The sequence below is a fragment of the Astatotilapia calliptera genome, chromosome 3, assembly GCF_964374335.1.
Source record: "Astatotilapia calliptera chromosome 3, fAstCal68.1, whole genome shotgun sequence".
NCBI classification, from domain to species: domain Eukaryota; kingdom Metazoa; phylum Chordata; class Actinopteri; order Cichliformes; family Cichlidae; genus Astatotilapia; species Astatotilapia calliptera.
Window position 1 is genome coordinate 75,020,058 of NC_137424.1, and position 24,341 is coordinate 75,044,398.

The 24,341-nt window shown below is 40.6% G+C and overlaps 2 protein-coding genes across 3 annotated transcripts; both read left to right on the top strand.

Moving 5' to 3' along the window:
- The first annotated feature begins 1,127 nt into the window (after nt 1–1,127).
- Nucleotides 1,128–10,126, top strand: LOC113019697 (P2Y purinoceptor 14-like). Of its 2 annotated transcripts, XM_080299239.1 has the most exons (6): nt 1,128–1,455; nt 3,190–3,394; nt 3,792–4,639; nt 7,172–7,274; nt 7,377–7,627; nt 7,804–10,126. In XM_080299239.1, exons 4-6 carry the CDS (start codon nt 7,176–7,178, stop codon nt 8,486–8,488), a joined length of 1,035 nt encoding a protein of 344 aa, XP_080155365.1. In that variant the 5' UTR covers nt 1,128–1,455; nt 3,190–3,394; nt 3,792–4,639; nt 7,172–7,175; the 3' UTR covers nt 8,489–10,126. The 2 variants fall into 2 exon arrangements, with proteins under 2 accessions (XP_080155365.1, XP_026019297.2); XM_026163512.2 differs by lacking the exon at nt 3,190–3,394.
- Nucleotides 10,127–14,361: 4,235 nt separating this feature from the next.
- On the top strand, nt 14,362–19,556 carry LOC113019699 (P2Y purinoceptor 14-like). Its single transcript, XM_026163515.2, has 4 exons — nt 14,362–14,485; nt 16,923–17,031; nt 17,134–17,393; nt 17,694–19,556. The coding sequence occupies exons 2-4, from the start codon at nt 16,945–16,947 to the stop codon at nt 18,358–18,360; spliced, it is 1,014 nt and encodes a 337-aa protein (XP_026019300.1). The 5' UTR covers nt 14,362–14,485; nt 16,923–16,944; the 3' UTR covers nt 18,361–19,556.
- Nucleotides 19,557–24,341: the final 4,785 nt, after the last annotated feature.

Here is a 24,341-nt window from a genome sequence, read left to right on the forward strand (position 1 = left end):
TGGCTGTTTCATTTTAATTCAGTGTCATTTTAATCGCACAGTGGTCAGTGTGTTCACTAGAACCATCCACACTCAGCCGCCTTCTAAAGCAGGTACAGTTACAGCTTTGTGTTGTTTGAAGCGTCATCATTCCTGGACGATCAGCGCAGACAGAAAAGGGCTTCAAAGTTTATCTCATGGGTATCAGTCAGAAATATAAAAACAACTTTACTGTATTTATTCTACTTTAGCCTCCTGTAAACTCAACATGTTCTTCTAATATTATAGTTTTATCTTCCTTTGTGAGATCCGTCGCTCTGCTGCTGTTAGCCTATCCATGTTTGTTATTGATCAGATACATGAACGCACTCTTTTAGTAAACCCTGGGTTGGTGTTTGAAGTTTATAACCAACTTAAAGTGTCCTTTTAGCATCAATGATGATGTCTGGATATGTTATTAATATTATTGTTGTTATTTTGAATCCGTTATTACATTCAGGACACAAATAATGATGATGTCAAAAGAGAGCAAGCTGTTTATTGGTTGGTTGAGAAAGTCTTCAAGATAAGACTCCAACATTACATTGAGAATCATAGGAAACGAAGCGAGACGTGGGACTATTTATACTCTGAGGAAAGAAAGAAAATGAGAAAATGCAAATACTAAATACAGACACAAGAAGATTCAACGATGACGTGACAGTGACGGTGGAACAGGAAGTGATACGAGGCAGAGGGAGTAGAAGGCAAAGTACCGAGAGCTAAAATTTCCACTCACACTAATTAAAACAGTAGATTACAGAACTGACGGTCGTCATTAGAACAACCAAAATGTAAAACCAGATCTCACAGACACAAACTACGACTCAGAATTAGGAACATCCAAAACTGTCACACACCTCTGACCAACAGCACCCGCCTCCTCCTCACTAAGATCACGAAAGCTTCAGAGTGTTTTCTAGAAGCTTATTCAGTTTGTGTGGGATCCTTCAATATGATCCACGGTAAGCAGACGCGTCAGATTCAGTTACAAACTGTGGCACACAGGGCAGTATCTGAGGCAATCAGCCCCCACACGCACACTACGTGGGTTTATTTGTGATGTGTGTGTGTGTGTGTGTGTGTGTGTGTGTGTGTGAGAGGCAAACCACACTCTGTGGGAGTGCAGACTTCACTGTAGCTCAGCTATGTGCAATTTTATGTTAGAGGAAGTTAACTCGTGTGGGTTTTTGTGCAATTCTATGGAGTGATATGGGACGAGAAAGAGGAAACTGAATGCACCAAGTAAGAAAACAATGAACGAATGAACAAAAATATTTTGGAAGGAAGGACAGGAGGAAGGAAAGAAGACAGGAAGGAAGGGAGGAAGGAAGGAAGGAAGGAAGGAAAGAAGAAGATGGATTGCACACAAGGAGCTGTTTAACATTTGCAAACTCACTTGTATCGAGCAAAGGATGATAGTTTTATCCTGTCCAGGTTTGCTCCGTTTATATTCTTCTTCTTCCTCTTTTTTGTTTCCTTGTTTGTTTGTTTTCTCTTTGTTTGGTGGTGGTGGAGGTTTAATTTAGTAATGTAGATTTTTGTTGGAAAGAGGGATCATTAACTAACTTTGTTAAAATAAATACATCGATCGCTAGTGAACGTCAGCTGACAGAAGAACTTTTCATTCTCACTTCAGACGTATTTTGTCAGTTTTTTAAAGACATCTTTTCTCCTTATATGTCTTGTCACTTGGTTCTCACTCATGTACACGGTGTACATCACTTCCTGTTCTGTTTCCTGTTGTAACACACAGTATTGTCTTCTTCTTTTACCGCACCACTGAACAGCTGCTGTTTACGCTGTCAAAGTGAAAATATAAACCGCACATTTGGGTCTCGAACAGAACGTTAGACAGACGAGAGAGCAGCCTCCTGTAAGTCTGCTACCATGTCTGCTGCTTTTCAGCATCCCCCCCCCCCCCCCCCCCCCCAAGCATTTATACAGGAAGATGAGCTGCTAATAAGAGAAGAAACCACAAAACACTCACTGGTGTTTAGGTGCTCTGTCGCTTTAGAGGCACAGCTGGAGAGCAGTCAACCATTTTAAATGAACAACCCCCCCGAGCCTCATTCCGCCCCAGGTTTTCTAACCATTTTATCCCTGCACGTTCACCACATGTTGTCCAAAGAGAATCACCCTGAAGTCTTTAAATCACAAGATTTCATTCATGTCATGACAAATTAGTGCTGAATGGTAGAAAACTTCCACTTGGTACTTATTCATTTATTGATCAAACACGAGGCTGATTTTCAGCAGATTAACCTCAAACCAACTGTGAAACAAAGAGGAAGACATTTTCTGGCTTGTTGTTCCCAACAAAGGGGGGGGGGGGGGGGGGGGAGTAAAGGAAACAGGAGTACAGAATGAGCGAACAATATAGTAAACAATGAAAATGAAGGCAAAGTATTTTTACTGGGCCGATAACCATAAAGGGCTTTGTACACGAGAATGTGTAAAACTGGCTCCAACACGAGGCAGTAGAATATGAGGATCTAGCTTTTTAGACCCTGTTAGACATTTTAGTTTTTAGATTTTAGATCTATACTTTGTCAGTGTCAGAGAAAACATGCCTTACACCAGATTTAGCTGCTACGTTATTCCATCTGACGTCCTACACACTTTGCATAAGACATATAATTTCCTCATCATTTCAGAGTTCTGTCTGGGCGCCTCCTCTCTTTTGTAAAGGCCTGAACCACCTCACTTAGAAGGCATTTACAAGACATCCTAATTATTAATTTCCTTTGCTTATCCTGCTTTGTGTCCTCTTAATGTTTACCCCTGAACAGCTTCATTATGAAACTTTACTTTTGTCGAGCTCAGCAGCATCCAGCAACTAAAAGGTCTATCTGAAGAACCTGACAGCTGCACTTCTCTGCATCACCCACTATGTCAGCAAGTCATTTATTTTTCCAAAGCTCTGCTGCAGCTTTGGTGCTTCTGCCCTGCCCCTCATTATGCATGCATGCTTCTCTTAATGGAGTACATCACTTCCAACAGGTATAAAACCTTTAATGTTTTCATGTGGCAGCTCAAGGTAATATTAAGACAGCTTTAATTTGCTGCTGATCAAACCATGAACTTCTCTATTTACCACAAATCACTCTACACCAGTTACACCATCATCTCCCTGTCGTTCTTCATATCGTCCGTCTTCTTCTACTACAGGAACTCCCACGGAGTGTTACTGTCACAGCAGAGGCTGCTGGCCTCCTATGGCTCTGAGAAGATTTTGAAGTCTGACCACTATGGTGGTAGTTTCCAATGTCTATCTGGCCTTTTTGTTTAGCTTTTCCTTTGTAATGCTTTTTGGACCCAATGGAGGCTGGGGATTTTCTCTATGAGGACAAGGGGCAGCTCAAACTAGTTAACGGTATATAAAACTTTAACATTTTATAAAATGCCCACATTTCCAGTTTCTGCAGAGCTCACTGATCAATAAGGGGCTGAAATGAACACTATCACACTCCCACACAAACAACATGAGGGTTTCTGTTGCTAGCTTTCAGCTATTAGCACAACATCTTATTTAACATGAATAAACTGAACTAGCCTGTGATCAAATTTATACAAAAGCATGATATCTGAATTTTGATGTCTGAAAAAATATATTAACATTTACACCTATCAAGATGAACTTTTCACCAGGAACTGTTACATGACATAATACAAATGAAAACATAGATAATGTCTTAATTCTTTTGATTATAAGAAAAATTCAATTTCTCTATTTTTCAATTTTAATTTTTTCTCTACTGTCATAACTACAGATGTTTGATTTCATAAATAAAGATGAAGAGAAAAGTTGATAAGACAGCAATTCTTCCAGAAAGAAGAACACTACTGCATCACTACTTGGTACGGCAATAGCACCGCCTACAACCGCAAAACTCTCCAGAGAGTGGTGCGCTGAAAGGATCACTGGAGGAGAGCTTCCTTCCAGGAAATCTACAGGAAGCGGTGCCTGAGGATAGCGGGGAGGATCATCAAGGACTCCAGTCACAAACTGTTCAGACTACTTTTGTCAGGCAGAGGTTCTGCAGTATCCGGTCCTGAACCAGCAGACTGAGAGACAGCTTTTTCCATCAGGCCATCAGACTACTGAACACTTCACAGACACATCACTGTCACTTATTCTTATGGTTCTTGTATTTTGCACACCACGTTTGGCTTGTGAAGCTTGCACACAATGTGACAATAACAGTGATTTGATTTGAAAGAAGGAATGTCCAAACTTCAAATGGCAAAGGAGTGAATAATAAGCATGGGAGACCAACCCAAAAGTGTCCGGAGTGACACTGTGACCTGTGGCGGAGACTGGCGTAGTTTAACATAAACTTGTATTGTTAATGAACACTCAGGATCCGTGACACTGGTTTTTCTGGTCTTATTTGTGAAGAGAACATGCAACGTACATTGGCTGCAGGTACTGTCTTCTGCTAGATGTAGTGATAAGGACACTAAAACCAAAGAACAATAAGTCAGTGGTAACAAACAGGAAACAAGTGTAGTGTAGCAAGATGTCTAGCAGTTGTGTTTCCTGATTTACACTGACACCATTCCTTCTTAGAAGAACCAAAGCAACTATTCGTCCACACAGAAAGCTGCAGAAACAGAGGTGAGTCCCGTTAGTTTCTCACCCTCACATTTATTTTTTACTTCTACTGATAAAGGCATGAATGAATAAGACCATTTTTAAATTACTCCCAATTTAGGAAACAAAAATACTCAGCTAACTTCCGTCAAATTCAAAAAGCTTATCTGATTATACGTTTATAAATCTGTTACTGACTAAGCCAAGTACAATGATGAAAAATCTTTACCGCACCATTATATTCAGTCATATCATTCAAATAAGAGCTCTTTTCTTACAAATACTGCATGTGCATTTAGTTAACCAACCTTTTCACCACAGACACTGTAAGAGAGTGTGCTTGTGTCTATGAAGAAAACACAACCTGTATCAGCTGCAGGTACTGCCTCATGAAAGCTGTAGTGATACGGACACTAGCAAAAAGTGAAAACAGTGAAATATCAGTCAGCAAAGATAAAGAGATAAAAGCGGCCTGTGGCAACTTTGTGATTGAACGTGATGATCGCTTGTTTTTTAGCAGCGTGATTGCAAACTATTTATAGCAGCTTTAATCACATGATGGGTCTGCATTTTCTGTGTACCCCTTTCAGTCACAGCAAACAGGAAATAAGTCAGAGTTCAAAGAAGAAGTGCAGCAACCACGTGTTTTCTTATCTGTAGTGACATTATTACATCCGAGAACAACCAAAGTAACTTCTCCTGCTTACAGACGACCTCTAACCCGAGGAGAGTCCTGTTTGTTTCTCATTCTCAAATCTGCTGTATTTCTACTAATAGAAAACTAAATAAATAAGAAGATTTGGAATCAGTCATTACATAGGGAACAAAAATACTTAGCTGTCTTTTCTACTGTTCAAAAGGCTAATCTGTCTACATCCTGGGTGTCTTCATGCCAGCTGCACTGATGAAAAACGTTATGCTCAAACACGTGGTTAATAATGGACAAACTGTGATTGGCACATCATTATAGCCAGTGCTAGATATTCAATAATCCCACTTCATTTTTCTGCTGTGACAGTGTGAGGTTATCTGAGTAGTAAAGCTTTAAGCTTTGCTTTTAACAGTGCAGGTGCAGTACTATCAACAACTTCAGGGTTGTTCATTAAAGATAGCTGAAAAGTGAATATTTGGTATTTCCCATGGAGATCACAAAAGCAAAGAGCGACTGCTGTGGTTTAATTTAAGAACTTTTTTGACTTGCTTTCTGAATTACTTGGATCTGGGATAACACAGAAATACTCAACATCCACTATTCTCTTTATTTATTTTTTGACCATCAACATAAATATTTTGATGTAACTTGTGTTTACACTTCCTTGTAAAATCTCCAAGGTTTTCTCACTTTTCAATGTAAAGAATGGAGATTTAACCCAGTGTGAAAGTTTTTTTGTAAGTAGCAAGTGCTCAACTCTCATTGGATGAAAAAAGGCGGTCCTACATATTTGTTCAAATGAAAAGACTTTTGCTGGTCGTAAGTGACTCTAAGGTTTCTCACAGTAGTACTGGAGTCTAAAGAAGAAGACTGAAATTGTGATTAATAGACAGAGTGGGTTTACAGCCAGTACACCCTGTGATTTAATAGCTGACAGAACCACTTCTAGCAGCAATAATTTGAAGCAAGCATTTCTGTAGGATTATATGAGTCTTGCATTACTATAGAGAAATGATTGTACTTGGTAATGGGTACGAGATGTTAGTGCTGATATTTGTTTGTTTTTTACTAACTGTGCTGCTGTAGATTATGGGCACACATTTACACTTTAGTCTCACCTGTTCAAAGGATGCTGGCCGACACCATTTATACACAAATCTCGATAAAAACCATGTGTGTAAATCAACCTTTTCTCTCCATCATAGCAGCCAGCTCTCTGTAGTAATGCCCCCATATTTAATGTCTGTACTCTCACCTCCTCACTCCTGCCTTTCCTTCTCTCCTGCTGCCTCCTAACATATGTCCTCCCTGCTTTTCCTTTGTCTTTGCCCCACAGTTTCCACCAAGCACCCTGTTGGTCAACAGCACTGGAGGCAGTGGTTGACCAAATTGTATTAAAAGACTGCTGCCACTATTGAGATGTTTAATTACATTTGATTGATGTTGTTTTCTTTCCAAAGAGTTTGAATAACAGATGATGTCACTAGCAATTTCCTATACAGTATTTGCATTTGCGTTAATTTTGTCTTTAAGGCTTGTTCATCATGTAAAAAACAAGTATAACTGTTGTGCATTGAATTGAATTTAGGTAAACTGTCAGTAAACTCCACCAGAAGGGAAAGTGCTGTTTAAAAAGACAAATATGGTGGATTTTAGCACTTATCAGAATTTAATAACATTGGTTTAACTCTGATTTAACAAAACAAACTAAGAAATTATGAAGTATTTTAATGAAGATGGTGTATTTAAGACTCCTATTTAATCTTAATCTTTTTATCTATCTATTGTTTTACTGTACACCGAGGGCCATGGGAGCATTGCAATTTCAAATTCCTGTGTATGACTGTAAATATGGTCTTTGACAATAAAGCTAACTTTGAATTTGTATTTTTTTTTACCTTCAGAAACATGGCCGACTCAAACAACATCACTTCAAACCAGACCTGTGTTATGATCGATACGTCAGTCAGCACTTTCTTTATACTGGTCTACAGCATGGTCTTTCTGGTAAGTTTCAAATCTTCAGACTATGCTCTGTTAGAAATGGGTTTAAGGATCACAGTGCATGTACCAAGGTAATGTTTCTTCCATTGTCTATGTCCTGCTTAGGTGGGTTTACTTCTCAATTGCTTCATCATGAAGTTATACTTTCAACAGCAAGCATCTAGTAGCTTAATGGTCTACCTGAAGAACCTGACAGCTGCTGACTTCCTGCTCTGCCTCTTTCTACCGCTCCGTATCGTCCACTATGCCAGGAATTCTGTTCCCATTCAGAGACTCTACTGCACCTTTGGAGCTTCTGCCATCTTCCTTAACATGTACGCCAGCATCATATTCATGGGGTACATCGCTGTTAACAGGTAAGGATTTCCGAATGCAGTTGATGTCAATTTCAAAACTATATTAATGGGTCGACTACAAATCCTGCACTCCTGAATAGAGAATGGTGGTGTCTTTTAGTCTCAATGACTTTTGTAGATTTAGCAGAACTATTACTGCTTAGTGAAGTACTGCTTCCTTTCTCTTCTTTCCTCAGGTATCTGAAGATTGTCCATCCTTATAGGACTCACTTCCTCCAAACAATACAAGCAGCCCGCAAGATTTCTCTAATCACCTGGTTGATTCTGCTGGCTCCCACAGTTATCTACAACATCCTGCTTTTGATCACTCAGCCACATGTATCTGCAGGTCCTGGTTGCTGCAGTGCCTTCTTTAGTGAATTCGGCAGTGTGCTCCACAAAACACTCCATGCTGGCTGCATTAGCATCTTCCTGTTGGTCTTCATATCCCTGGTCTTCTTCTACTACAGCATCTCCCGCAGGGTGTTGCTGGTACAGCAGAGGCAGCTGGCCTCCTCTGGCTGCGAGAAGCTCCTGAAGTCTCGCAGGAACATGTTAGTGCTGGTCAGCATCTTCTGTATTTGTTTTGTTCCCCATCACCTGGTTCGCCTTCCTTTTACTTTTCTATGCAGCAAGGGCTTTGTTGGTCAGGTGTTATACTACTTGAAGGAGGTGGCTACCTTAGTGTCAGTTTTCAACATCTGCGTGGATCCTGTTGTTTACTTTTTTCTCTGTAAGGCTTTTCGGGCCCAGTTGAGCCAGAAGACAGCATCGCTGAGAGCACATGTCAATATTCAACAATCAAAGGAGGAGAATGAAAACACTGAGCAACAGCTTATCATCCTCCAATCAACAGCAACGAGTCAAACCAGTGAGCTGTGAGGAAAAGTTCAACATTTTTCAAAATTAAAACAGACACCTACACAGACATCATTGATGTTTATATTTCTATCTTATGGCTATTAGTACAATGGCTGTTTTAGCTAGAATAAATTACATGGGTGTTTTCATCCTGTCCACATGTGCAGTATTGAAAAAATATCTCTGTCCGCAAGTAAATGCAAAAAACGAAGTCAAACGCTGTTAAGAACATGCCAAATCATTTTTTTTTGTGTCCTGTTTGGATCTTTTGCCATCAGAATTGTTGTCTTAAGGCCAAGAAAGATGCGAAGTGGATTTATTTATTTTCATCATGGCCTTGCCATATTGGTCCATTTGATTGACCTTTATTATAATTATGTATTTATTTTACAAATGGGACAGACATGACTGGGGGATAGGACAGAGAGAAAGAATGAAAGAAAGAGAGGGAGAGAAAGAAAACCAGAGGGAAGAAGAGACGGTGAGAAAGGGGGGAGGAAAGAAAGAAAAACAAACAAAACACCTGGATCACCTGTATGGAGAAAAAAAACAGAAGAAAGAAGAAGAAGAAAGCAAAACCAAAAAAAGAGCAACATAATAAAAACAGCACCATCACAATAAACTAGCTAGCAGTAGATAACAGTAGATACTAAATACTAAACGATATTGTGCAGCACGCAAGATAGACAGCGCACAATGTGCTTTGAGGCAGCAGCCAACAAAGGTGTAGTCCGCGTCTGTGAACACCCGTGTGTACACCTGTGTGCACACCTGTGTGGATCAGCACGCTTGTATTCCAAAGGTTTCTCCATGTAACGATCTGCTAGGGAGTGTGGGGAGCCACAGCCCCGTCCTCCAGGGCATGAAGCAGGTATGGAGGAGATCCAGGCCCCAGATATCTAGAGGCCCCAGAGTACGAGGACCGAGGAGGACCACCAAAAGGGGGGGAACCGTGCCACCCTCCTGGGAAGAGCTGAGTAGAGCCCCAAACGAGAGGTCACCCAGCACCTACGGAGCAGAGGCCAGAGGGGGTTGCAGTGGCGTGCCCGCGGGCTCTGCCGGCAGCCAGCTGTGCCAGAGAGGACTGAGCTTCAGGCCCAGAGGCCAGAGGACTGTTAAATTTCAGACACTTTGATAAGTCTTCACATATCTCACGCCAAAACTTTTGAACTGGTGGACGGAACCAAAGAGCGTGGATGTAATTGTCCGGTGTATTTGCTGTGCAATGTGAGCAGTTGTTGGAAGGCGTATAGCCCATCTTGGACATCCTATGACCAGTATAGTGCACTCTGTGTAATATTTTGCATTGTATTAATTGCAAACTGGGATTTCTGATCCACTGAAAGGTTTTTAAGTATATCTGAGACCAAAGGTTTTGGTCTAAGCTGATCGATAAATCTGCTTCCCATTTTGCAATAGGAAGGGATATTGATTCATCCATTTTAGAACGTGTTCTGTATATTTTAGGCAATAATTTGGGGGGTTTTAGACTAAAAAATTGTACCACACTTGGTGGTGTTTGTAATTCAGCTTCACTGGGATTGAATTTCTTTTTTTACTATGGATTTAATTTGTTGATATTCCAAAAATCGTTTCTTGTTGATCCCGTATTGTGTAACTAGTCTGTCAAACAAAATAAAGTCTGTTCCTTCCAATATATGTTCCAAGTATTTAATTCCTTTGCAACTCCAATCTGGAAAGTTTATCATATTATTGTTTTGTAATATGTCAGGGTTGTTCCAGATAGGTGTACGTTTGCATGTCATTTTTAGAAACTCCCACCATGCTGTCAGAGAAGAGCTGCTATTGATGCTTTTAAAACATTCATGTCATTTGATGTTTGAGCTGATAAATGGTAGGTCTGAAATTTCTATGTTATTACATAGTGCCTGTTCTACATCTATCCAAGGTTCATCTAAGAGGGTGTGTTTAAACCATCTGGAGATGAACTGAAGCCTGTTGGCTAAAAACTAGTGATTAAAGTTAGGCAGATCTAATCGTCCTATATCCTTGGTCTTTTGTCATGTTTTTAAGCTGATATGTGGGGGTTTATCTTTCCAAAGGAATTTAGAAATATACGAGTCTAACATACGAGTTGTATGAAGTACAGTTATACAGAAATGTGAACTATGCAAGTTCTAAACAGTTGTAGGATTAAAAATTATCGTATGTACAGAATGATTATTTACACAGAGCTATACGGTAGTGCAGTTAAGATAAGTGAGATATGTGGATAATTCCTACAGAGGCTATATAAAGTGCCAGTGGTTGTGAGTGGTGGTTCAGTCCATGTTATTATTGTGTGTTTGAGGGTACAGTTGTCCATTGTGTGTGTGTGTGTGTGTATGTTCAGTCCATGAGTTTAACGTGGGTCAGATGTCAGGAGGCAGAGTTCAGGAGTCTGACAGCTGTGGGGAAGAAGCTGTTCCGGTACCTGGTGGTCTTAGTCCGGAGGCTCCTGTAGCACCTTCCAGAGGGCAGGAGGGTGAAGAGTCCATGTGATGGGTGACTGGGGTCTTTGATGATTTTCCCAGCCCTTTTCAGACACCGCTTCCTGTAGATGTCCTTTATGGCAGGAAGTGGTGCTCCGGCGATGCGCTGGGCAGTTTTCACGACCCTCTGCAACGCCTTCCGGTCCGAGGCAGAGCAGTTCCCGTACCAGACTGTTATACAGTTGGTCAGGATGCTCTCGATGGTGCAACGATAGAAGTTCACCAGGATGTCTGAGGACAGGTGGTTCTTCCTCAGAGTCCTCAAGAAGAAGAGGCGCTGGTGAGCCTTCTTGACCAGCTTGGAGCAGTTGGTCGTCCAGATGAGATCCTAGGAGATGTGGACTCCCAGGAACTTGAAGCTGCTCACACGCTCCACAGCCGTCCCCTTAATGTGGATGAGTGGATGTGGGTCAGCATTCCTCCTGTAGTCCACGATGAGCTCCTTGGTCTTCTCGGTGTTAAGCAGCAGGTTGTTTCTGTCGCACCACTCAGCCAGACGATCCACCTCCTCCCTGTAGGCGGCCTCATAATTGTCACTGATGAGGCCAATCACCGTGGTGTCATCTGCAAACTTAATGATGGTGTTGGAACCATCAGCAGGTCTGCAGTCGTGGGTGAAGAGGGAGTAGAGGAAAGGGCTCATCACACAGCCTTGTGGTACACCGGTGTTCATTGTGATGGTAGATGAGCAGCGGTTATCCAGCCGGACATGTTGGGGGCGGTTGGTCAGGAAGTCCAGTATGCACAGTCCAATATGCACTGTTGTAAATTTTGACTAGCAGTTAGTGGGGATAGGTTAATTGATTAATCTAAATTGCCCATAGGTGTGAATCTGTGTGTGAATGTGAGCGCGAATGGTTGTCTATGTCTCTATGTGTTAGCCCTTCGACAGGCTGGCGACCTGTCCAGGGTGTACCCCGCCTCTCGCCCTATGACATCTGGGATAAGCTCCAGCGCCCCCCGCAACCCTGAAAAGCAGAAGCAGAAGCGAATGGATGGATGGATGTTTTAAATTACTTTTATTTATTTTTTAAATTCAGTTCAGTATTATTTCTATAGTGCCAAATCATAAGCTTGAAAGGGCTTTGTATTCCAGGGCAAAGGCCCAACAAAAATAGAGAAAAAACCCCAAGGCTAATTTACACCATTTACCACCATTGAGGCCTGCTCTCATAAAGTGTCATAGGTTTTACTCTGTCTGTAAAGCTGGTTTTCAGAAATATAAGATTTTAGAGTACCATCTTTAGCCAGTATAGTGTGACGTCACCAGGTTGGTTGGTTGGGGCATATAGACTTCGCTAACATAAAGTAATGTAACTAATGACAGAACCAATAACTCACTAGAAAACAAGGACGCTGAAACTAAAAATGAGTCTGAGAGGTTGGTTTTTGTTCTGTCCCTGAGTGCAACAATGAGCTTTATGTTAATCAAGAAATCAAGAATAAGGTGTCTACTTTAACTGTCTGTTTCAGTGGTTCTTATTGTTTGTCTATTGCATATCAGTCTTTCCTTTGCACATGATATAATTAGTTGCCTAACATAAACTAGTGTAAGTCTGTTAGCCACAACCAACCAGCCTGGTGACATCACATTCTGTACTGGCACTAGATGGTACTAAACATGTTTTAAAAAATTAAAGTTTTAACATGTATTTTTAAAATCCAACTTTACACACAGAGTTAAACAGATGATAATTTTTGGAGTTAGCCTTTAAATGTGTAGTGTTCACTGATTTTATCTTTGTTTTTTTGTGAACAGTATTTCCGGGTTGGTTTGCTGATTTGTCTGCTGGTTCACGCCTTACATTCAGAGTGTGCGATGTTGTCACATTCTTAGAATATTATGGGCTTGACCTTTGAACTGTTCCCTGTTTGGGCAGAACATGGTGGAAGTGCAGACGACAGCACTGTGAGTTGCAACAGAAAAGCAACAGGAAGTGATACAACACGCCTTAATGCATACATTACAGCACCCAGTGAGTGAAGTGGAGAGACACGAGACTCCGCAGAAACAAAAGATATAAACCTTACTTCTGTAGTGCTCAGTGCCATTATCATCACCATCACCATTATCTGACAGTGGGGATGGAGGTTGTATTTATTTTAACTGTGTGATAGCTAGCCAATATTACTTGGTTTTCAATTTTCCAACTGATGAGGGGAATGAGGAAGGCCTGCAATGTTATTATAGGTGTCAGTAAAATAATACATTTTGGCAAACCTGAGAAATCTGCAAAGTGGCCACTCTGTGTGTGTGGCAGTGTGTTTGTATTGAGTTCAGCCTCGTATTGACCTTTGAGCTCAGCAGAAGCCCTGGTGTAATGGCCCTGGCAGTATTTCGGTCATAAATCCTATAAATATGAATTATGACCACTAAATCCATATGTCTGGACTGTAGTTTACATGTGTGTTCTGTACCTTTAAGAGTCCTTTTTCTGATTAAGTGGGCTGTTTGGGGTTGGCTTGAACATGGCATCTGCTGATTGGACCCCACTGCCAACTTAGCCACCTCAGAAACTCTGGCAGCATCAAGCAGCAGCAGGCCCGTCTTCCACCGCCAAATTCATAGTGTTTTTTCTTGTGCGTGTGTTCTGACACACATTTATATATAGTATTGGAAAATAGCTCTGCTTATTGTTCAGGTAGCACTTTTTTGGAATAGATTTTTTGTTTGTTATTTTGAACTTGGTTCACCCTGGGGTTTTGGTTCAGTTTTGGTACGTTCGCAGTAGCAATACACTTCACCTTTATCTGTGAATTGGCTACTAGGTGTGTGGCTTTGGGAACCAGGGCGGGGAAACACTTTTTTAAATGGGATCTATGACACTGGTTTCACTGAATTCATCTGCGGCGAGAACACAAAACCTCAATAGCCTAAAGGTACTGTCCTAATCTACCAGTTAAGGCCACCAGCAAAAAACTTAACTAGAGAAAAATCTGTAGTTATAGTCTCTGACTATCACCTGCTAAACTATTTATTTTGAAGATTGACCTGTTGTTTCGTCTCTAGTGTAGTTGTTGTCACTTTCATCTTTACCAAAGCAGGTGAAATGAATTCACAACTTACTTGGAGAGACTGATACCCTTGATGTGACTTTGTGTTGCACTGTGATACACATACTGATGATAAGTGTATAAACAGTACTTTGTTTTAAATCATCATTTAAAAACTGCGTTTTATATCTATTCGAGTTATCTGTGTCAAATATTAAAATTGTGTTGATGATGCGAAACACTTAAGCGTGAAAATATATTTAAAAAAATTAAAAAGACATTACAAAGGAGGCACAGAATGATTCCCAGCATTGTATATGGCCTGTTTATCACAACTAATCATAAATGAAGTGTCAGCTTTCTGTGCAGCAATTTCAGTGGTTTCAAACAGGAAACACGTCAGAGATCAGGGTAGAGCTGCAGTTACTGTGTGTTTTCTGATTTACAATGATACCATTAAACCACGAAGACATATTGACTGAAGTAGCGTTTCGTGCTGACAGAAAACTGCAGAGGGATACATCAAATACAGGTGAGTCCAGCTGGTTTCTCAGACTCACATTTATTTGTACTTCTGCTGATAAAAAAACAACTGAAAAATGATTATCTTTAACATGTGGAGCAAAAACAGTCAATGATCAGCACCCACAACTAACATCCGTGTTCAAGAGACCAATCTGATCTCATGATTCTAAATTTGACTAAGGCCTGGGCCAAAACTACCAATAGTTAACCATGATCCAGATCTGGACTCAGACCTATCTTTAGAATAAGTCTGAGGCCATTTCTAGTTAACTCTGCACAGCTTTTCTCATATTTACGGTAGGATTATTTTTAATCTATGCAGCCTAATTTGTTTGTCTTTATGGAAGTCAATGCACGTACACAGGAAACTCACAAATTAGTCGTGTGCATTGTAACTGATACCACATGATGTTACTCAGCAATTAAATAACCTATTCAGAGCATGGGTGAAAACACAACTCTGCAAGGAGATGAGATGTAGAAATTCAGATCAAAGTTCAAGTAGTAAGTCTGGCAAATCATGAGAGATAACGGTTAAAGATGAGATTGTTTCAATGTTAAATAGAGGGAAGAAGGATGCCATGCAGTAATTAACACTGTCATCTCGCTGCAAGATGGTCCTGGGTTTGAATCAAATCTGGGGCCTTTTTTTGTCCAGTTTCCTGGTGTTTGTTTCTCTGGTTACTCTGGCTTCATACCACAGTCTAAAGACTGAGGTTAGATTAACCACTGATTCTACATTGACCGTGAGAGTAGAGAGAGTTCACCACCTTGGCCTTCCTTGTTGTAGTAGACCTCAGTCTCTATTGATCTTGTGCTTAAGGCTCATTCCTGAGCTGGCACGTGCTTTCTTTCAGCCCAGCTTTCTCCAGCCATTAGTAAGATTTCTCAGTGTGAGTCATGTCTTTTGTCTGCTGGCAGTACATGCCATGCAAAGACCTGTCTTTCCATGGCGATTTTTCTTCTTGCTCCTCTTCTTTCTTGAGTTTCTGCTGCCTGAGACATTCACTGAGCACATGGTCAGTAGTGGCCATCTTCCTAATATACCACACATCTGTTGTTTCATCCAATTTTAGTCATATTTAAAGCAACAAATCACAAAAACAGTTTCCTTAGCTTTATATCTTCAGGTACAATTATACAGAGAAACCACCAATAATCATGTGCCCCCTTTGCGTAAGCACTTTGGCGACAGTTGGAAGGAAAAACTCCCTTTTAACAGGACTTCCTTTTAACTCAGCAGAACCAGGCTGTATGATTCAGTAGCTTTTAGAATCACTTTTAGCAGTAATGTGAAGTAATGGTTTTCTGCATGGCTTTGTCAGACTCTCACATTGTTGTGGAGCTCTATTGGCTTTCTTTTCATGCTTCTTTGAGGTTTGCCGTCTCTCAATCATTCTGATGTTGATTTGCTGCTGTGCTTAGGATCTTTGTCCTATTGACGGTCTCACATTTGACTCCTATAATACTATATTTGACTATAATACTTTGGTATGCAGAGGAGTTTATGGTCGACTCTGTGACTTTAAGGTGCCCAGGTCCCGTGGCTGCAAATCAAACCCTAATCATCACTCCTCCACCACTGATCTAATAGTTAATGATACCTTTTGCTGAAATGCTGGGAATGCCAAACATGGTGCTGCCAAATATCTGCACTTCTGGCTGCTCTGTACAGAAGTCTTGTGGTTTGTTTAGAAGTAACTTCCCAAGCCTAAGCCATGTTGCCATATTCTTTATAAGGAGAAGAGGCGTTCTCCTGGCGGGCACTTTCAAACAAACCATAGTTGTTCGGTCTTCTTTAGATTGTTTGTCACGAACTTTAACATTTATCATGTTCACAGTGGCCTGTGGAGTCTGACATATATCTCTTGGGATTTTTTCACAGTTTTTCTGAACATTGCACCATCTGACCTTAGGGTGAACTTACTTAGTTTGACCATCATCACATGGTGGCACGGTGGTTAGCACTGTTGCCGCACAGCACGAAGGTCCTGAGTTCAATTCTACCATCAGGCCGGGGTCTTTCTGTGTGTAGTTTGCATGTTCTCCCCGTGTTCGCGTGGGTTCCCTCCGGTACTCTGGCTTCCTCCCACTGTCCAAAGACATGCAGCTTGTGGGGATAGGTTAATTGATTAATCCAAGTTGCCCATAGGTGTGAATGTGGGAGTGAATGTGAGTGTGAATGGTTGTCTGTCCCTGTGTGTTAGCCCTGTGACAGACTGGTGACCTGTCCAGGGTGTACCCTGCCTCTCGCCCTATGACAGCTGGGATAGGCTCCAGCACCCCCGCGACCCTGAAAAGGATAAGCAAATGGATGGTTTCACTTTGAGTTACTACATCAAACAAAGACACCATGAAGATAATTTCAAAGATTAAAATAGCAATTATACATAATTTGTTGCAAAATGATGTATATGTGAGGTGGATTTTTGTTTCCGCTCCAGAAACATCACTGACCAAAATACCATGACTTCACCTTCCAATGAGACCTGTGAGGTTAAGGATATTTCAGCCAAACCTTTCTTTATACTGGTCCACAGTTTGGTCTTCCTGGTAAGTTTCAAATCATCAAATTGTGCTCTGTCAGAAATTGGTTTGAGGTTCCCAGTGCATGTACCAAAGTCTGTTCTCTCCATCCTTTCTGTGTTTCTTTAGGTAGGTTTACCTCTCAATGGCTTCATCATGAAGTTCTACTGTTGTCGAGGTCGAAAGCAGGCGTCCAGCAGCTTGAAAGTCTTCCTGAAGAACCTGACAGCTGCTGACTTCCTATTCTGCCTCTGTCTGCCACTGCGCATCACTTACTATGCCAGAAGCTCTGGAATAATCCCGAGTCTCTACTGCAGCTTTGGAGCTTCTGCCTTTTTCCTCAACATGTATGCCAGCATCATATTTATGGGGTACATTGCTGCCAACAGGTAAAAAAAAAACCTTTACAGTGTTGTTAAGTACAACACTGGGTGTTACATCAGTAAATGTAGCTTGCCATCACCAGTGTGTGAATGTGTGTGTGAATGGGTGGATGACTGGATATGTAAAGCGCTTTGGGGTCCTTAGGGACTAGTAAAGCGCTATATAAATACAGGCCATTTACCATTTACCATTTAAATCCTGCAGTCCTAATTAAAGCATGAATGCATTTTTTAACTTAATGATTTTGGCAGCACTGTGGCTGATTAGTGAATTTGTCTATTGCCTGCTTTTGCTTCTCTCTTCAGGTATCTGAAGATCGTCAATCCTTCAGGAACTCGCGTCCTGCAGACAGTACGAACTGCCCACATAATCTCTGCGGTCACCTGGGTTTTTCTTCTGGCTACAGCAATTTCTTACAGCAATCTGTATTTGATGACTCAGGAATCTCTGACCTCTAACTCCAGCCGCTGTGATCCCCTCTTTAGTGAATCAGTCAAGTTGTTCTTTAAAATCATCCAGGTTCTGTCTGCCATCATCTTCCTCTTAGTCTTCATATCCCTGGTCTTCTTCTACTACAGCACCTCCCGCAGGGTGTTGCAGGCACAGCAGAGGCAGCTGGCCTCCTCTGAGAAGCTCTTGAAGTCTCGCAGGAACATGTTGCTGCTTGTCAGCATCTTCTGTGTTTGCTTTGTCCCCTATCACCTGGTTCGACTTCCCTTTACTTTTCTGTCGGGAAACTGCACAGTAGGTCCAGTGTTGTACTACCTGAAGGAGGTGTCCACCATGGTCTCAGTTTTCAACATCTGCCTGGACCCAGTTGTTTACTTTTACCTCTGTAAGGCTTTTCGGGCCAGGGTGAGAAAGTTGTCCAGGAGAGCCAACATTCAACAAGTGAGTGAGGGGAGTGAGAGCAGCAAGGAGCAGTTTGGCATCGTTACATCAACAGCAACGTCTCAAACCAATGAACTGTAGGAAAACTTCCATATTTTATGTACAGCCTTGTTTTGTGTGTGTGTGTGTTTTTTCTTTCTCTTTTTTTGTCACGTGAGTTCTGTGAAATCATGCTTATCCACCCCAAATCTTTACAAAAAATATAGTTTCTGCTAAGCTTATTTAAACATATCATGAAGAACTTTTTACCTTTCTGCAATATGTTTTTTTTTTTATTATTTTATTCATAACAAAAATTAAAGCATAGATAATTGGTGTTGCTTAAAAAAAAAGACATCTCAGGTTTTTTTTCTACTTGGCTGTTTTCCAGAAATGTTTCATTTCATTTTGATGTGTATTGTAGGAAATACACTGAATAAAGCGACAATGTTTTGAGGTTGGCATGTACACATCATCATGATTTATATTCGTGAGCACATTCAGTCACATCATGATTCAAATATACTTGATTATAAAGAGCATTGTTGTACTGACTTCTTTTTTTAACTCATGAATCAGTTGTTCCACACCGTTTTAGTCAAAAGGACCTATATGCATCTATAGGGTCATATAGCTCTAATTCATAACAGAAGTTATCTCAAGGCATTTTAGCTAATGCTTTGGATTTGGTAATCTCACAGTCTAAGAAGGCTAACCTGCAGTCTCCATATCCTCCCTGGTGAATTTGATGTATTGGTCCACTGAGTTAATGTGATCTGTGAAATGTAGGACGTCCTGAGATTTGATTTTCACCCAGGTGTCATCCACATATCTGAACCAATGGCTTTGTGGTGTTCCAGGGTAGGATAGCAAAGCCCTCTTTTCCACTTCTTCAATCAATCAATCAATCAATCAATCAATCAATCAATCAATCAATCAATCAATCAATCAATCAATCAAGGCTTCATTTGCTATGTGCAAGTTGCCCTGCAGTGAAATAGGACACCCCCCCCCCCTCCCCCGATCTTACACACACAACACAGACATCACATGGGGATACAGGTCGGAGATCGGTAGCGTTACAGAAAAAAAACACTGAAATATACACTACAATGGGAAAGTACAAGAGGAAAAAAAGTGACCTCTACTCATGCTGGGCTCCTGGGAGGATAGCATGAGCACAGGAAACAAAAAAACTCCTCTGCACAAAAAGCACATAAATGTCCACAGCACAACATTATGGAACACGTGACAAGCCACAGGGTCGGGTGGGGGGTGAGGAATAATCCGAAGCAAACACAGCAGCCATCCTGTCCAGCGCTACCATTCCAGCGCGGGCTCAGACCCGTCTCGTGTTCCCAGGAGGGAACAAGCATCGAAGGTGTTTGGAAAGGGAGGGGGGATGAGTGTGTGCATATCAGTGTATATGTGTGTGTGTGCGTGTCCAGAGTTCAGCTGAGACAGTGTCCTTCGCCCTGCTAGGCTAAGTAAACAGTCTTCCAGCCAACCCAAGTGGCCTTGCATGGAATGGGAAGGAACAGACTAAACACAGTTGTTATCAGGGTGTTGTTGTTCGGCTCCAGTCTTGCAACCGCAGCTGGCGCCGAAAGGGTATCCACAAGAAGTGATGGTGGTTTTAACTTTTTACTTTAGTGCCAACAGCTCATATGAATTTCAAAGCAGTTCTAACACTGGTCTCTCAATCTCCCGTTGGAGAGCCGCGAGCTTCGCCATACTTGGGTTCTGTGATGTTGTCATTCTTGTGCTCAAAGAGCCAATTCTGGGAACTCACGACCACAGTGAGCTTCTCCAAGATGTGATCCAATTTGCGCTCAGAGGTGTTATTCTGAGTATTCACAGCAGCCGTAGCCTTTCCAAGATCTTATCCGTGCCGACTCAATGAGCCCATTTTGAGAAACTCACGCCTCTCCCATCGTTTCAATCCCAGCAGGCAGCCTTAAGTCTTCGATAAGCCAGGGCCAAGCCAGCTCCAATCAGCCAGAACCCTGTTACCATGGTTCCAAATAGGTAGATATCTTCAGCACTCAGGCTCACCCAAGCCCAGACTTCTCGTTGAGAAAGGGGTGTCAATTGCATTTAGGGACCAGTTGATCCAATCCATAATTCCTCTTTTAGGTTTTAGAGAACAGACTGTGAGAGATTGTTCCAGGGAAAAGTAATACAAAATACACGAGACTAGACAAGGACATAAGAGGCTAAGCAGGGAAGCTAAGGGAGAGGAGGAGGAGGAGAAAAGTGTGACCGCCTTTGTCAAGAGCAAGAGCAGAAAAAAAAATTGGCCATTGTACAAATTGGCCATGATGGGTGAAACTGGGGAGCCCATTGCACACCCATGTTTCTGCCTGTAGAACTGACCCTTGTATGTGAAGTAGGTGCACACAGTTCCAAAAACAAACACACTTGATTGTGATCCACTAGCGGGATTTGTCTCGGCGTCACAGCAAAGCTCAATCTTTTTTTTTTCTGTTCTGCAGCTCAAGACTGTTTATGGACCCTAACATGTGAGACTTTGATAAGGTCAGAGATATTTAAGTTGTTTCTTTGTGTTTTCTTTAGTTTTCACAGTGTCTGAAGAAAATAAGAGAGAGAAATAAACTTCAGAAGACATCAGTAGGTGTGGCCACTGTTTGTTGGACCCTGTAGTTACAATACTGGTTAACTTGAACATATTTACTTTATTTTATTTACATTCAACATGTCAGTATTGAGCATAACTAACTCTCAGTAAAATCACAAATAAGTTATGTTATGTTTAACATGGGTTATATTTTGATCGGTGATTAACCAACTACACCACTACTTCTTTTATTTTATTTTATTTTTTATTTTTTATTACGAATAAATAATTTTTTAGGAAAAGAGAAAAGCTCTGTTTTAGCACTCTTATAGTTTTTACTCACATGAGGCGAGATATTAAGACCTTTGACCACTTAGCTGGGATGTAGGCAATAGTTCAAGTGATTCACTAACAATGACATACGTGTTCCAGCAGGAGGCAGTAATACACTAAACTGCACCTGTTGTGTTGAAAAGAAGGTGAAAGAGACTCAGAGTCTTGTCAGAAGTATTGTGAGGGAGTTGAAAGAAGAGGGTTATATTTCCAAGTCTCGGGAAAAATATCTGTCTGCTCCGATTTTTCCTCATCCTCGCCGGTTTTATCTTTCACCTAAGATTCATAAACCTCCAGAAACCTTGTCTGTTCCATTTAAGATCCCTATTGTTAGTGATTGGGACTGTGAATCATTCAGGATTACAGCATATAGAGTCTTTTCTAAATTCCTTGTCTCATCCGTTTAATGCACCCTAGTTATGTGAAAGATACATATGACTTTATTGACAAATTGAAAGATGTGAATGATCCATGTGACGCCTTACTTTTTACGATGGATGTGGAGTTCCTCTGTACCAACATAGACACAAGGTTGGGCTTATTGGCAGTTGATAAAATATTTAAATAAAATATGATTTTACACGTTCTGATGATAATATTTTAAAATTATTAAAATGAACTTTGACTAGAAATGATTTTCAATTTGAGGATTCCTTTTTTCTCCAAATCTCAGGTTGTGCACTACGTGGATATTTATACGTCCCACTGGGAAACGACAATTTTAGAAATTACCACTAATTTATTTTACGGTATTCGGACAATGTTTTTGGGATTTGGACACATGGATTAAAATATTTCAAAATCTTTTTGCATAAATTGAGCAATCACCACCCCTTAATAAAGTTAAAATTTCAGCTAGATCAATTTGTAGTTAATTTTTTAGATAAAGTTGTTTTCTTTAGAAAACAATAATAGTCAAAGTAAACAACTATGTAATAATTATTAATTATAGTAGTTACATTAATAGTAATGTAATTATTACACACACACACAAAGAGATGATGTTCATTTGGTATAACTGAGCTGCTCACACACCTTTGATTTTAATAAACACACTGAATAACTGAAGATTGTAGAGTCAATAATGATACTCTTCACACATAATATGTCAAATGGAATAAGCCAAAGGTCAAAATAACGATGACGATGATGATACTTTCCACACAAAAAAACTGAAGTAGGTCAAATGTCAAAGTGGATGTAGTGATAAAACAGTCAGCAGTGTGTTAGTTTTGCACCAATATCAGTGGAGGACTTTACCCTGAAAAATGCAGTGTAATGTAGAGCTTGATGGTTTTCCCAGAAACTGAGATTCTGTGGCTAGGATTTCATTGTGGATTGAGGTTTCTATCAAATCACTTTGAACGTCTATGTGGTGATAACGTGTTCACAGCTGAAAATGACACAGTGGGGTCTAAATCTTCTGGCAGTGGTTGGACAGCATGAAGGAAAATGGTGGAGCAACTTTATTCGTGAAGACTTGCTTTGTTGGTGCTGTGAACAGACACTTTATTTCCTGCTTTGAACTGTTTGTTTTAATGACACTTTAAAATAGATTGATTTGTTCTTCATTCAGTTATTGGATGACTCTTTTTATTTTTAGCAAATATTTATGTGCTCGTTCACAAATGAAAGACATAAAGACATCAATCTTTTTGTGTGTTTGAGTGTTGAGAATGAGACTGACAGCAGGGTGAAAAGAAGTGAAAATGAGATTGATTTTATCCTCAGATGCTTTATTAAAGCACACAGGAAGTGATTGTGAATGCCCGTTCATGTTGGATCATCATGTGAAGTTTTCAGGATTCAGACTGGAAATGTGATTTCTCTTTAAGGCTCTAAAAACTGCGCTTTGCCCCTTTAAATCTCTTCCCCTCCTTTATTTGTACTGACAGCGAGCGCTCTGAATCCACACACACTTTCAGTTCTTCTTCTGCTGTAAATAAAGGAAAAACTAGCTGATTAAACGAGCTCCGTCATTACAAACTTCCTGCTGATGTTTCCATGTGAAGCAGTTGGAGATATTCCTCCGGCTGGACGACACGCTCTGCTTTGATACTAAAGCATTATAAATCTTGTTTTTTGGTGCCTGTGACCCATCTTATTAATTTATCAATCACACAGGCAGTCGTTCCTCTGAGTTGGAAGGTGGCAAAAGTTACACCAATTTATAAATCAGGTGATAAAACAGACCCTGCTAATTATCGACCTATTAGCATACTCCCTATCTTTTCAAAGATAGCAGAAAAGTGGGTTGCTAACTCTATCATCAAACATCTTAATGACTCCAATCCGGGTTTGCACCCTATGCAATTCGGATTTCGCACTCTTCATTCAACTGAAACGGCTGTCTGTGTTTTTGTTGAGAGAGTGAAATCTTACTTAGACAAGAGCAGTTATGTTGCGGCTGTTTTTCTTGATTTCAAGCGTGCGTTTGACACTGTGAATCATCTTAAGCTCTTGTCTAGACTGTCGACATTTAACTTTAGTAATCACACTGTTAAATGGGTACAGTCTTATCTATCAGATAGAAAACAATGCGTGCAAATAAAGAATAGCAAGTCACCCTATCTTTACTGTATGCAAGGTGTCCCCCAGGGTTCAATTCTAGGCCCCCTGTTATTTTCACTTTATGTAAATGACTTGCCTAATGTGTGCAAAAATGTGGACACGATTATGTATGCGGATGATACGGTAATTTTTACGCAAGATGATGCAGCCCATCAGCTTTCACTGGCATTACATGATTTACAAAAATGGCTGAATGACTCATGCTTGTGCCTTAATTTTAAAAATACCGTATCAATGTTTTTTAGTAAACCTAAAACAACCGTGGCTGCAGTAAAAGTCTGCTTGGGTGCACAAGAATTAATTAATGTTGAGGAATTTAAGTATTTGGGAGTGCTACTAGACTCTAAATTATCCTTTAAAAAACACATTAAAAAAGTAGTGAAAACTGTAAATGTTAATATACAGAACTTTAGACAATCATTAACAGACCGCAGCGATTACATTCCTGCACTCTATGATACTGGCTCATATTGAATATTGTATTACAAGTTGGTCCTATACGAGCTCTGCTGCTATTGGGCCAATTGAAGTATGCTACAAAAGAGCATTGAAAATATTAGATAAAAAAACCTTTTTCATATCACCATTGTCAAATTTTAGA